The following is a 15,811-nucleotide window of genomic DNA, read 5'->3' as shown; positions in this document are numbered from 1 at the left end:
ATTAGCGTTATGTTAAGTTTATCTAGGCCCTTAAATTACAAACACGTGATGGTTTTGTTAAGTTATCGATCAACTTCCTTGTTCTCGAAAATACAAATTTCAGAATGACATCATGCCCAGTAGGAGTAATTAAAGCTATCTGATGAGGGAATTTAGAAGTTGAAAGGGATGATTGTAATTGATCCTGATTCAATCCTATTACAGCTTTTTATAGTTTAAGCTCTAGAGAAAGCACATTGCTTGTCAAGACTTTATTTTACAGATTCCTTTGTGTGTACTGTGTTTTCTAGTCTCTATTTTTCCTTTTAATTTTTTTTTCCTGTAGTAAATAATGAGCTGCCGCCTGAAATCCGGCTTGCCAGTGGTCAGCTAATGGGTGATGACCTGTCCCTCCTTACTGCAGGAGAGCTGTCACCTTACATCAGTGACCCAGCGCTGAAGCTATTCCAGTGTGCTGTTTGCAACAAATTCACCTCTGACAGCCTGGAGGCCCTAAGTGTGCATGTGAGCAGTGAGCGTTCTCTCCCCGAAGAGGAATGGAGGGCCGTAATTGGAGATATCTACCAGTGCAAGCTCTGTAACTACAACACTCAGCTCAAAGCCAACTTCCAGCTCCACTGCAAGACTGATAAGCATATGCAGAAATATCAGCTGGTGGCCCACATTAAAGAAGGGGGCAAAAGCAACGAGTGGAGGTTGAAGTGCATCGCCATTGGCAACCCAGTTCACCTCAAGTGCAACGCTTGTGACTACTACACCAACAGTGTGGATAAATTACGCCTGCACACCACCAATCACAGGCACGAGGCGGCCCTGAAGCTCTACAAGGTAAGCAGTGACATCCACTTCCCTTTGCACAGCGCAGACAAGGGAATTAACTGTTTCAGAGCTTGAAGCACAGATCTGCACGTTATTAAAAAGAGAGAGAGAGAGAAAGAGATTGAAAAAGATACGAAGGCAAGGTACACAGTTTCTGATTAACATTAAGAAAAGCATAGCGAAATATGTGGCAGTTGAGAATTTTTTAAAAGATCTGCTATTTGTTCCATTTAGGTCTATCTTTCTTAGGGATTACTTCCCTGGCTTCTCTGTCATAAGATAATTTTTTCTGGGTATTTTAGTATATAAAATAATACTTTTAAAATCTCTTTTATTTCTTGTTTAAAAAAAAAAAAAACAGAAACAGCACCAGTCGTGGCTAAGTGTGAATGGTTACAAGTAGTACAGGGCAAAAACAGTGGCATCCACTGTGAATGTGACATTTTTAATTTGATAAAAAACAAGGATGATTCAAACAATTGTGTGTGTGTGCGTGCATGCGTGTGCATTTGCACGCACACGCGCGCAATGGTGAGCTCTTTAACATCACTTGAAAGTCTTAGAAAGCAAACTCAGCTGTTTTTTGCATGATTATTTTCCCAACTAGCAATCTTTCTTCCTCACTCCCAAAGGGGTGTGGTATAGATAAATATGCTCATAAAATAGTTAAGTTCACTTTCATGTTTACTAGGAAAATATGCAGATGGAATGCATACGTACGAGTGATGAGCATCATGTATTGTCCAAATTGTCTTGATATTTCCTAAATCCTAATTACTGATAATTTATTTTCTAAAGTTTGTTCATTGAATTGTCTTGATTGTCTTGGTTTATGTTACAAATGCAACACAACCATTCCCATGATGAATAACTTGGTAACTTACTAAAAAACTTCTTTTTGTCTGGAGCATGTTAAAATTCAGAAAATATTGTAAACCATTAGTCATTTTAACAAGCTCTAAATATGATTACAAAATCCATTTTGCAAGTGTTATCTATTGATTTATACTAGAAATCAGTGATACCTATACTATCAGGAGTCAACCAACAATTATGATACCTATAGCTTTCCTTATCCTATTTAAAATTACAAACATAGAACAAAAAGAACAGATTGTGTCTGTGTGGATTAGGTGCTGGAATTATTTATTTGGGTTGATCTAGTATTTTTTATGCTTGGGTTGTTTTTTGAAGCCCAAATTCTAGATAAATGTCCTATGCATATAAACTTAAAGACTCGGTGTGAGAATTTGTAACACTTTTCCTGGGTTATTGGCACTCTGTGGATCAATATTGAGAGCATTAGATTTGGACTACACAGTTTGTGAGGAGTGCAAGACCTAATGTAAGATGGAACGCCTCTAAGTCGACGCTACTGAAAACAATATAAAGTATTAATTGTATTATAATTCATAGGTTTTACAGCAATGGTCGACAACTGTTCAATTGTCTACTTTTTCAGTTGATACCTGACCTAATAAAACTTTTAGAATACCTAGGAGAAAAAAAAAGAAGCATTAAGTTTGTATAAATAATAGATTTAGACCTTGGGAGCTATATAGAATATTCATGAACTGTGTTTATATTCACGCAGCTCCTCTAACACTTTAAATTAACATGTTGTGAATAGATGTAAATGTACAATTTTTTCCTATTTTATTACTCTCACGTGGGAATCTAAGAAAGGAAGAGTGTTATTATTTATTTTCTTAGGAAAGGTTATTTAATCAATTTTATCATTATTTAAGTGTGTGTGTGTGTGTGTGTGTGTGTGTGTGTGTGTGTATGCATGTGTGTACTGTAGTTTAAGTTTCTCCATTACCTCCATAAGCATGAATTGCCTACCTCACCTTCTACAGGGCAATTTTCTAGGTGCCAGAGTTACTCAGGAGTTTCTTTTGCAGAGTTGGATATTGTCTCTGGTTTTAACAAATTGAGATTAAAGCTGGATTATAAAGATGCTTTTAAAGCTAAAAGTGTTCTAGATCCCTCAACTCAATGTCTTACCTTAAAAATCTTATAAATCATTATAATTATAATTGTATTCTTTTGTTAGTTGCTTATCTAAGTATCCAAGCATCTTTAATTAATTTAGCACTGAAATAAGGTCACCAAATAAACACAACATTACTTTGAACAAATTTGTCTTGAATTAAAAGAAGATTGAAGAGACATATTTGAGTTACTGAGGCTGGAATTAGACAATCCAACTATATTCTTTTGCATTGTTCTTTCAGAAGCATTCATTATTTCTAGTAATAACTAGAAAATACTCCAGAGTAGCAGTGTGTTATGGATGCCATTTCCAAACTGATTTCAGAAACTGTATGAGTCAGACATAGAGAATTTTCAAGCACAAAAATAAGGATATTAGCAAGCTTGGTTGGCTTGTGTCGGCAAAATAAAATTGGTTCATAAGTAACATTAATTGCTTTTAAATGAGAACCTAAACAATTGGCCTGTGCCTGAAAAAAATCAGTTTATCATATGACTAAAATATTAAAATTAGACTTAAAATAGTTTCTGAGTTAATGACTAGGCAATAATCTCCTATAAAAATTTATTATCATGAAGAGTTTAATTTACATCATTTGCATTATGAATTATTTAGAAATTAGAGGAAAATGACAATAGCAGTTTGTAAGACAAATAAAAGAGTTGCAAAAAACAGCCTTTTTCATTATTGACAACATATTGATTCTCAGCACTCTAAATGTGATGGTTTGTCATTTTGATTTGCATAAACTACTTCACCCATTGTATTGTCAAACTGAAGCAGTATTACCTAAAAGAAGTGTGTGTGTGTGTGTGTGTGTGTGTGTGTGTGTCTTTATTCTAAGGAGGTTAAATGTTAAAGGTTAGAGGTTAGCTTGAAAGCCTCATCTGCCTAGCTGCTTAGCTTTAAACTGATCAATTTAATGAAAATCTGTTTTACAGATGTTGTTTTAATGTATTTGGCAGGATTTAGGCAGCTTTAACATTAGACGTATGCTAGTAAAAATTATTTCTTTATTTGACCAGAACAACACCTTTCCTTTTATGTTTAAGGTAGATGGCTTGTGGGTTATGGTATTTTGGCAAAGAACCCAGAGGCAGAACGTGTTGATGATCTTTCCATATGGACTCAGAAAAAAAAGTAAAGAATACCTTTATGTCTATTGCTAACGAGGACTACAAAAACAAACAAAGCCACATTCACTTCTTGGCAATGTTATTTTCCTTAAAATTTTTAAAAGGCAATTTTGTTGTTGTTAAGAAATTCTTACCCATTTTCTTCAAGTAAAATCCCATAGAGTGCTAAGCACTATTAAATTTTGATTTTTTTTCTCCTCTAGAAATTTAAATGCTGAAGCAGAATTGGTCTAAAGAAATGAAACAATAAAAAGAACGTGCAGACTGCCCTTGATCTTCACTTATAATGTATGAGTATACATTAAAGTGAAGCTAATAAATACTAAATGCCTAGATACTTACAACTGATATTGCAAGATAAAAATCAATATCAATCTATCGCTAAGCAAATACATATATATGTATAGGTATAAAATAGTTTTAAGCTAACCCATTTATTAGATTTAATTATATTCTAAATTCATCCTTTTCGATTCTTTGCAAATTTTAGTCAATTGATATTCACATAATGAGTCCTCAATAAATGTTTTCAGGATGAGTAATGGACTAATGAATAAACCAAGGAATGTATTTTTAAAAAACGTCACTTTTAATCTTTTTAAAGAATGCATTGTAATTTGGTCTAGCTCTTAAATGATCCCCAACTTTTACTAAAGCATCCAGTGGAAAGATATAATGAAAACCACTTAGCACTACACATTCAAACTGAGGAAGAACAAGTGAGGCTTTGGCAATATTTCAGACTTACAGTTCAGTTTATTCTTGGCTCAGTGTGGCCAGGGCTTTTCTGGCCATCCGATTGGTCTAAACGCCAGCTCGCGCAGAACATCCCCACACTCTGGCTGCACCTGCACCTCAGCTGCTCTCTTACTATTATGTGTATTTTTAAGTGAGGTGTTCACAGCCCTGCTGGTTCAAAGTCAAAAGCCTAATTATATGAGCTCTTTTTTCTTTCTCTCGCATCTGCTAGTTGTGAAGCCGAGGAGCCATCTGAATTCCATAATGCTATTTTCATATTTGGATTTCAAATTGTCTGAGAGCAGTGAGCAAGTCACTGGTCTCCATGGTGAGCAAAGCAACACACGTGGGACTCAATCGTAGGAAACTTTTAGTGTAACATCTCCCCGAGGAATGTTTTTTGGGTTTTCTCATTATCCATGTTGTAGATGAAAGAATCCAGGTTAAAAACCAAAACCAAAGTATGGGGGAAGGTCACAGAGGAGAATGCGAAGAGTTTACTGGAAGAAGTATGTGCAGATTAAAAATGATGATGCAATAGTCCGCTTTGCCTCCTCACTTTTTTGCTGTTTTTTTTTCGCGAGTAGAAAATAATAACCGGATCAGTTTGGAATTAACAGTGAGTCACAGGTATTTTCATTTCAATAGGCCTGAGTGCAGCTTTGCAATTCAAAATCAAATATACCAGATATGTACCATTTCAATTATTGAACTGTCATTGTGCCTGTGTGATGGTAAAAGAGGTCAGGAGATTGTGTAGTACGCATTTGCATAAAAGTCATTGTGCAAAAGGAAATTGGAATGTGTGTTTGTATCTGAGACATCCCAACAGTTTTTTCTTAATCTTATTCTAGTCATTTGTTTAGATGTAGAAATCTGTTTGCAGAGATAAACAAAAGTTATTATTTCTGTTGCTAAACATTAACCTGAATATGGAAATTTTTGTACTTTTTGTATTAGTTTCAGATTTATGGTCATTTCAAGGTTGAAATGCAGTGTAAAATTTAATTCTAGTTGCAGGATTTATTTTTTAAAAAGTAATCACAATTCACATTATTCTATTGTTGTCTCATATAAAAAACAAATTCTGTAGTAGAACAATACGTGCTTGCATAATAATAAATACACAGATCAAAGAAAGAGGAGTCAGTTAGCTAATAGCAACTAATAAATCACGGATGTTTTCAGATCACAATGTAATTGGCCAGCCCTACCAACGATGTCTGCTTCTGTTTTTAAGTTTGACATTTGTGAAGCACAGCCATGTTATAATGGGGCTACTTTAGCACAAATGTGGACCTTTCCTATAGGATTCACTTGGAAAGTAATGCTAAGGAACCCTCTTCATATGCTTCCAGAAAAAAATTAACAACAAACTGCCTATCAAAATATAGATGATAGATGAACACATACCCATTTCTAAAAAAAAATGATTGAAACCAGGTATTAGAAACTTATTGCATTCATATTAGAATAGATAAAATAATTTTTAGTGTGTGAAATTGTTGTCACAGCCAGATAATGTTTTCGAAAGCAGTGTGTCATTGGAACCCTCCTATCTGATTTATTTTATTTTATTTATTTTTGTGGTACTGGGGATTGAACTCATAGTCATTCGACTGTGGAACTACATCCCCAACCCTTTTTATTTATTTGATTATTTTGAAACAGGGTTTCAGTTGCTGAGGCTGGCCATGAACCTGTATGTCTTTTTAAAATAATAATAAAAAAAAACAATGCTACTGTTGTTTCTCTACACATCTGGCATGCTTTTCTGTTTTTATCAAATGCCTACTACTTTATCCCACCCAGATCTCTTCCTCATGGAAATCCTCCATATTCTAAGGATACCTGATTCCCCAAAGAAAATGAGCATTCCTTTAATTAAAGAGGAAAAAAGGCCTTTTACTAAAAGCAGAGCAATGTGTTCAAATGTGTAAATGACTTTCAAGTTTTTTTTTTCCAAAGTGTATTTTTATTAAGGAACTACTTAATCTGGATGAATTTCCAGTGTTTGCCAGTATTTGAGGAAGTGAAAGGATTATATCAGAAATTAGGATTAGGTAGGATAATGTTCTTCTCTAAAAGCTTTTTTTATTTACTCCTTCTGATGACATAAAGAAGACATAAATACACACACACACACACACACACACGCACACACACATACACACACACCACCACCACCACCACCACCACCACAAACATACAACCACACCTCAGAAACAGTCAACAGTTTGGCACTACCATTCACCTCAGGAACATGTCAACTCACACATGGTTTAGGTTAGCTTTGTGTGTGTAAAGTGTTCATCCCATCTCATGTGAAGGGTAGGTATGATTTAACTCAAAGTAGGAAATGGCTCATTTGTCCCCCACCCCGAAGTCATCCAGGTAAAGCAGGCTAAGGTTCAGTTCATCCTTCCTGGACTCTCCAGGGTGTTTCTTTGGCTTGGATTTAAGCATCCCTGTCAGCAGAGCCCATGTATGGTTGCTGACATGTCCACATGGGTGCGGGACACCATGCGGCACACAGCCCAAGGCATATGTTAGGCAGGCCTCGCGCTGCTGAAAGGGTCTTGGCCCGGGGTGGAGTGAGGAGGAGCTGGCATGTGCATAATGACCACAGTGCTGCTTCCAGAACATCTGGCCTCACGGAGTTCTACTGGAAATGTTTTACCAAGTTTGCTCCGAGTCTGAGCCTGTGCTCAGACTGAGTTCAATTAGATGTGGAGATTTGTTCACTTTTCAGATAATTCAATGCTCTAAAGACATTTTTCCCTCAATTGATCCATGTATTTCAGAAAAACAAAGAAGGATATGATTTACTCTAAAAGGGAAGAGCAACAGAGGAAGCATAGCCACCTATAACCATTAAAATGTCTTCGCATATTCTGTAATCGAGGAAGGGCGTGGTGACCGATGTAGGAATAAATGTCAAAGTTCTATTTACAAGATGGCCAAATGACATCCCAATGTTTTTTTTTTTTCAATAAATACAGAAACATTTACTGAGCACTAACTTTATACTAGTTTTTGAAATCTTACTCTGTATTGTGGTTGTGTCCCATGCATGTGATGGGATATAAGCCATTTACCTGAATTCTGCTCAGAGGTAGAGGATTTTCTAAGATGGTGCTTTCTAACTCTGCTCTCTGAGATTACAAGTTACCTTTGATGGTTAGGCATCAGGGACATTCATAAAATTAAGAGCTAAATCCAGAGACCTAACTATCACGTTTCTATGCTTTGTTTCAATAATGGTTAGTCAACAGGCTAAGCATGATGAGTCTCTTGAATCATTAGAAGGTTTAGTACAATGTACCTTGTATATCAAGGTTTATGCTTATTGCCCTAATGTTCAACAAGCCTTTTTTTATTAGTGTAAGGCAAGAAGAAATTTGAGGATATTATACGGCTTTAGTTAAAGCATTTATGTTATTCTTCAAACATGAGGATGATACAGCTAATGCATTTCCTCAATAATAAAGAAGATATCTACTAATGAAGAATGCAAAATGGGGAAGTTACACCTGCAGTCAATTCCTTTGTATAACAAGAGATATGCGAATGTACCCTGGCTCCTGGAAAATCCCCCTAAATTCAGATTACAGTTAGGTTAGAGAGATTTCTACTTAAAAATACACTATTATAATAACCAGCTACACCATTATAATTATAGATGATAACAGCTATATATTGCAGCATTTTATTTTACTTGATTTTATAATCCTTTACTAATATTCTGTTTTTCCAGTCTTTAAGTAGAAGGACTTTTGTAGCCTTGAATATATATTGAATATGTATGTATAACTATAAAACATGTGGATACTACACTCTTTTGATCACAATTTTCCTGTAGACTTTCTTTCAGTGGAAGTAGTAGATAGCATGCAATACACATTTTTATCTCTCATTATTAAAATAGTAAGCATTGGGGTTTTATTTGTCCATTAAATAATTTTTTGTGTGGTTCTAGGGATGAAACCCAGGGGCATTCTAACTCTAAGCTACACCTCCAGCCCAATTTTTATTTTTTATTTTGAAACAGGGTCTCACTGAGTTGCAAAGAGCCTCACTAAGAAGCTGAGGCTGGCTGCGAACCCATATCCTCCTGTCTCAGCTTTCCAAATTATAAGCTGGGATTACAAGTGTGATGAGCCTGGCTCATCAAACAATTTTTAAGAAGTAGTACAGAGGAAGGTTAGGGTTAAGGAATTCTATCTTTGACAATCTCTTGATAAAATTTATGGAATGCAAAACAAAGGGTGGAAGAACATAAATGAATGGTAGATCCCACCATATTGGTTAACTCCAGTTTGGGAGGAGAGCTTTTGCCATTTTAAAATATTGATCTTTAGTTTGTCACTATGTGTCCTGTAGCAAGAAAATCCTTATTTATATAGAGAGCTGGCAACTGATTGCCTATACATGATTGATGGAATATTGGGAAAAACCTTACCAAAATATCCCTTTTGTTGACGCTAAATAGTCTGTCAATGACGAAACCAGACTGAATAATTGACTTGTGTCTTTATCATCTTTCACAATGGCATCTATGTTTTACAAAGAGTACATTTACTGACAATGATCATAAATTAAATATTTATGTACATTATCTCATTTATACTTCCTAACAGTTGCATGTTATCATTCATAGGTAAACCTATGAGGAAACTGAAATTAAGAGAAAAATACTGTGCTCAAATTCTCAGAGATAATAAAAGCCTGCACTGGAATTATAACCCTGACCTCTTTCTAGACCAGGCCATGGCCTTTTGGAGGCTCGGTTAATAAGAACACCTTTTGTGTTTGATGATAGGAAGAGTGCAGTGTAGAGAGGAGGGGAAGGGCCAGGGACTTCAGAGGTGAGCTTCACAGTGGTGTCTAGGGCTTCATAGTTTTGCAACCCAAACTCCTCTAAGCCAGCTGGGTTCCATAGAGGTGTTACAAATACAGTAAGAGCTGGCTAATCAGTGCGCACACATGCACTTAGTCTGCTGGAATGATGCAGAAACTCCCTTGGCTCACCTACAAGCTGGAAGAAAGAACTGTGCTATCACCTATGTGTTTCCTGTGACAATAGTGCCCTTTTACTTTCCTAGGCTTCCTTTTACTGGAATGCTTGGGTATTTAGGATATTAACTAGAAAAGCCTAATAGAATATTTATCACTTGTAGTGCTCCAGCTTTCAGTGCTTGCAAGTTAAGCACCTTTAGAAACTGCATTAATTCATTCAGGTCACCAGAGTACCTTAGCAGTAATGTACTAAGTGGTACCCTGCTGGCAGGAAGGGGGGAATGCTCCTCCCTAAGCATTTGACTCCCTACACAGGAACCAGCACACTGTTCACTACAGCCTATAAACTGCCTCCTGCCCTGATCTTTTTCCTGACATCATATATCGTGGAAGAAACTCTATTTACTTGATGTTTATAGAATTAAAATATATGGGGGCTGGGATGTAACTCAGTGGCAAAGCACTTGTCTGGCAAGTGCACCGCCCTGGGATCGATCCCTAGTCCAAAAAGACAGGAAAAAAAAATGAATTAAATATGTGTATCATATGTATTATATAGATTGCAGGGATTTTCTTTCCAACCAGTGTTGCTAATGAACTCTCTTCTTCTCTCTCTCTCTCTTTCTTGAGATTCTGTTAATAATTTTAAGCTAAAACCAGAAGTCTTGTTAGAACTGGTGATACTGATTGAACTTAGAGATATTTGGGGGAATCTTGTCTCTCTGGAACTAGTTTCTTCATCCTGCAACAAACAAACACACAAACAAACCAAAATGGTTGGGCAATGACATTGCTGCTTCTTGAACACATTTACTAAAGAAATGTTCTTTTAATGAAAATCAGAGTAGTCTCACTATGAAAGGACAGAGTTGCTAGCAAAATAGAAACTCCCAACCACTGTAGCTGATGTGTGCAAAGCATGAGGATGTTTTGATAACTATCATTTGCAGTATCTTTCAAAGACTTCAAATATTTCTAATTATTCCTTTGGCAGGCCTGAGGATAACAAGAGCAGATGTCCTTAGGGCCTGACATCATTCATTGCTCTACTGTACGAAATAGAGTAGATAGCCTAGTTGACATCACTCCTGCTAGTCGGTTTACAAGGCATATCCTTTAAAGGCAACATATTCGCAGCTCTTATACCATCAAGTCACAGGGTAGGTATTATCAGTGACGGGTGAGCATGAACATACGTCTCAACTTTTACACCAAATAAATAGGGTTGTGTTTTGAAAACGATTCACATGCTAAAATCGGAATTATGCCATACCCGGATTTTCTTTTCAAACTTTATTTGGTGAATTTATATTGCACACTTTAAAAGGCAGAAAACTCATTTTTAAGCACTATGTGTTATTACATATCACTATGTTTTAAACAGAATTTCTTTAGACAAATAATCTTTGTCTTTAGAGAAATAATCAGTTAATAGAAAATTCTGGTTTATTATTTTTGTTTAAGTATGACCTTTATTAGAAAAATCAAGGAATTAGCCAAGTGTGGTGGCATACACTAATAATCCCAGTACTTGGTAGGCTGAGACAGGATGATTGCAGGTTTGAAGACAGCTTCAGCAAATAGTGAGACTCTCATCAACCTAGCAAGACCCTGTTTTAAAATAAAAACAAAATAGGGCTTGAGTATACCTCAGGGGTAGAATGCCCATGGTTTCGATGTCCAGTGCCACACACACCAATAAAACCAAGTAATTAAAAACACTTATTTAGATAATATAGCAGTACTAGTCAGGGATGGTGGCTCTCGCTTGTAATCCCAGGATTTGGGAGGCTTAAGCAGGAGAGTAGTGGTTCGTGGATAGCCTCCGATACTTAGTGAGCCTCTTTGCAACTCAGTGAGACCCTGTTTCAAAATAAAGAATAAAAAGTAGGGCTTGGAATGTAGTTCAGAGGTAAAATGCCCCTGGGTTCCATCCCCAGTATCACACACACACACACACACACACACACACACACACACACAAAAAAAAAAAAAAAAAAAAGAGCAGTACCAATATTTTTTCACAATGACTATTCATTGAGAAAGTACTCCACAGTCTCATAGCCAAAATTTAAAAACAGGTACAAGAATAATTCATAAATAATTTTTCAGAGAAATAAAATTTGTGATTCTTATTTCCTTAAATGTTAAAAACTAAGAGCCTGGAGTAGTGGCGCACACTAGTAATCCCAGCATTTAGGAGGCTGAGACAGGAGGATTATAGTCTGTGGGTAGCCTCAGCTACTTAGTGAGGCCCTTACTTAGTGAGGCTGGGGGTGTAGCTTGGAGGTAGAATGCCCCTTGGTTCCATCCCCAGTACTGCAAAAAAAAATAAAGTACTTAAAAACTAAGAGAAGCTAAATAACTTATTTTAAATGCTCTAAAGAGCATTCTTCCTTAACATAGATATAGAAGTACTATATTTATTTTCATATATGATTTTATATGTAGATATAGAAGTACTGTATTTATTTTATAAATGCTTTTATATGATTATAGTCTCACATCATAATGTAAATTATGTGGACAGTGATATCCATGCACACAGCACGTGGTGCCCCCTCCTTTGTTTCCCGGTCTCCCCCTTCCCCATAACAGAGTACTGGGATTGACATTAGTATTTTCACATAGGAACACATAGCTGATGGTAGTTAATTCCTCTAATGAAAAAAAGTGTTTATTATTACCCAAATGTCAAATGTTGTCAATATTTCTTTTTTGTGGCACTGGGGATTGAACCTAGGAGCATTCTACCTTTGAGCTACACTTTAAGTCCTATTTTATTTTAAAACAGGGTCTCACTAAGTTGTGAAGGGCCTCAATAAGTTGCTGAGGCTGGTCTTGAACCCGCGATCCTCTACTCTCAGTCTCCCAAGTCCTGGGATCACAAATGTATACCCCTATGCCTGGCTAGATGTATATTTTAAAACAGACTATCAGCTACAATATTTACTTCTAAATTGCTCTAACCATGTACTAGGTCACTTTATCTCTTCCTATGGAACTGTGATTATCTCTTTAATTATAGAAGCTTGATAATTTGTTAAAAAAACCATTGATACAGAAGAAGTACAATGAATTGAGATATACACACACATACACATATACATACTTCATATGTACTTTTTCAAAAAATGATCAGTATGATTCTTTCCATGAATGAAAAATGTAGATATATTTAGATCACATGTGCTAGATTATTAAAATAGCAAAATGGCATTGCCTCAATATTTTATTTATGTACAGATCCAGTGAGACCTATTTATACTTCCGTTGCTCAAACCTTGGAACAAATTGTGTGTGCGTGTGTGTGTGTGTGTGTGTGTGTGTGTGTGTGTGTGATAGAGTGAGAATATAATATGAAAATGTATTAAAAATTGATGAAGATCATGAGTTAATCATTAATGTCCCTTATTTTGCTTTAAAGTAGATCGCAGACATTTCTTCCTGTGCATTGTGAGTGTTCTCAGTCCCTAGAGATAATGAACCTTTGATGATGTCGTGCAAGACTCGTCAACAAGCACTGGAATATGTTCTGTAGGTACACATGACTAATCAAAGGTTCAGGGAACAGGATATGATTTGGTTAAAGTGGTAGGTTCTGAAAAAGGTAAATGACCTTACTAATTGTGGGAGCACATTCAGCCTTTTTGTCCGAGAAGGGGCAGGACTTGATCCCAACCATGGAGTTGGTACCCTTTTGTAAAGGCTTTTGCACTAAATTTCTTAAGAAGTATATTTAAAAGCAAAGCTTTCCTCAAATTAACATCTTCCTTATTCTTTTCTTTGTCTTAAAATCACAACAAATACCATAAGACACTTAAAGTACCCTTTAAATGTAGGGAATTAGGTAACCCTAACAAATATCTTCTTAAAATGACCATGGTGGAAAAATGATGGAATAAGACAGCAATCTCAATGTTAAACATGCAGTTATTTAGAAAAATGTGGCAAGATTTTCTAATTTCTAAAAAAAAAGGCAGTTATAAATTCAAAAGGAATGGAACAAATGTTATATCTACAAAATTACCATGTTGACAGAACAATGAACACTGAGCGCTTGCCTTTTGCTTTGTTGCTGCTGCGTTATTTTTATTTGCAACAACTTGATTAAAATAAAATTCATATGCCCCGCATTTCATCCACTTAAAATACAATTAAAGGGTTTTTAGAATAGTTACAAAATTGTGCAACCATCATCACCATCGATTTGGGAATATTTTCATCATCCCCAAAAAGAAATCTTGTACCATTTTAGCTGCCCACAACAATCTCCAACCTTCCCTCACAAGGCCCTAGGCAACTGCTAATTGCTTTCTGTCTCTATAGATTTTGCTATTCTGGACATTTAATATAGATGCAGCCACAAGATCTGGATCCTTTGTGACTGGCTTCCTTCACTGAGCATAATGTTTCAAAGTTCATCCATGCTGGAGCATATATCAGCACTTTGTTCTCTTATGTTTTAGAATTTCTACTGTATAGCTGTGTACATCTTACTCATCCCCCTTCCTTGGACACTATGTTGTTCCCACTTTGGGGCTATTATGGATCATGATGTTATAATATTTGTATACGAGGTCTTGTGTGAGCACATGTCTCTCAGGTGTGTACCTAGCAGTGGAATAGTTGAACTGATGGTCCCTAATATCTGCTGGATTCTCTTTACTGCAAGTCATTTCTTATTTTGTACTTGGTCAATTACTTTCCTCTTTTCCTTTAAAGAATACTTCAAATTGTTATCATTTTTCCAATGCCCTTTATGCATCTTCTAACTTGGCGAGAAAATTGAGACTAACATTTATTGAATGCTTATTTAATGCTGGTGGCCAGATAATATCCACATAGTGTGTGTGTGTGTGTGTGTGTGTGTGTGTGTGTGTGTGTGTGTGTGTGGTGTGTGTGTGTCTATGTGTGTGTATTTGCAGAGGGTACCAGAGATTGAACCTAGGGGCATTCTGCTTCTGAAAGACCCTTCCCCCTTTTTAATTTGAAACAGAATCTGGCTAAATTGCTGAGGCCAGCTTCAAACCTGCGATCCTTCTGTCTCCCTCCCAAGGACAGGGTTTACCATGCCTGGCTCTTTAGATACTAGCTCATGGATTTCTCACAACAACCCTTTTAAGCACTATTATTGTGCCCATTTTGAAGATAAGGGAACTAAGGCCATGGAAACTTAATGGATTTTCTAAGGTCACCTGGCTGGTAAGACTGATGACTTGTCAGGATTTGAGCTAGGTATTCTCGTTCCAGCACCCACATTGCTAAACAGAACACATAATCACAGAGAAGACAGCATTGCGGGGTAGGCGGGGGACAACCTGGACACGAAGACCCTGTGTGGCTGGAGGGATGGAAATAAGGGTATGGATGGAGTAGTTGATCTTTGTGGAGAATTTGTATCCCCTTAAAAGAAGAAAAGAAGGAATAACAAGTAGGATAGAGGTTTAGAGACAGTTGGGGTTGTGGGAGAGAAATGACAGATTGTCTACTAGAAAAATCATCCACCTGTAACAACATGTACGCCTGAGCTCCTTCTGATGCCCGGATGTTAACCATGTATTCTATTAATACTATGATCTTTGAAAGAAATGTACAAAACTGAATTTTCTGTATTTGTGGGAATGAAAACTTGGTATCTTTTTAATAGCCTAACTCTAAAATATATTTTATTGGGTTGAAGCTCTAGTAATACACATATGTTTACTTGTTTCTCATTGGCTAAAGATGCCTTGTGCTGGACCCCAAAGGCGTAAGGAAGTCATAAAGGCAATATGATATGCTTCCTGTCCTCAGTGAGCCCTCCAGTTTTTAGAACAGAATACATACTTTTCCTCACACACCTTCTTTTCCCTTGCAGGTTGTCACTGTTCACAGCCTTCCTGAATTTCAGAGTTTAGTACTACTTTTGTTTGTTTTGCTTGTTTTTGTGGTGCTTGGAATTGAACCCAAAGGGCATTCTACTTCTTAGCTGAACCTCCAGCCCTTTTTCTTTTTTTGTTTTGAAACAGGCTCTCAATAAGTTGCTGAGGGCCTTGCAAAGTTGCTGAGGCTGACCTCAAGCCTGTGATCCTCCTGTCTCAGCCTCCCAAGCACTGAGATT

The 15,811-nt window shown here is 36.5% G+C and overlaps 1 protein-coding gene across 2 annotated transcripts in view; it reads left to right on the top strand.

Annotated features, from left to right (window-relative positions):
• The window catches only part of ZFHX4 (zinc finger homeobox 4), a gene marked incomplete at both ends in the record, with an annotated part of 166,146 nt that overhangs the window by 3,125 nt on the left and 147,210 nt on the right, over nucleotides 1-15,811 (top strand). The window contains one exon of one of the 2 annotated variants that reach the window (XM_080694378.1): nucleotides 404-828. In XM_080694378.1, coding sequence (XP_080550504.1) covers nucleotides 404-828 — 425 coding nt within the window. Of the gene's footprint in view, nucleotides 1-325; nucleotides 829-15,811 lie in introns of both variants that reach the window. The other variant, XM_080694377.1, reaches the window with a different exon arrangement.

The sequence above is a fragment of the Muscardinus avellanarius genome, assembly GCF_963383645.1.
Source record: "Muscardinus avellanarius genome assembly, chromosome: 4".
In the NCBI taxonomy this organism is placed as follows: domain Eukaryota; kingdom Metazoa; phylum Chordata; class Mammalia; order Rodentia; family Gliridae; genus Muscardinus; species Muscardinus avellanarius.
Note: the sequence above shows the minus strand (reverse complement) of the source record. Positions and strands in the feature narration are given on the sequence as shown.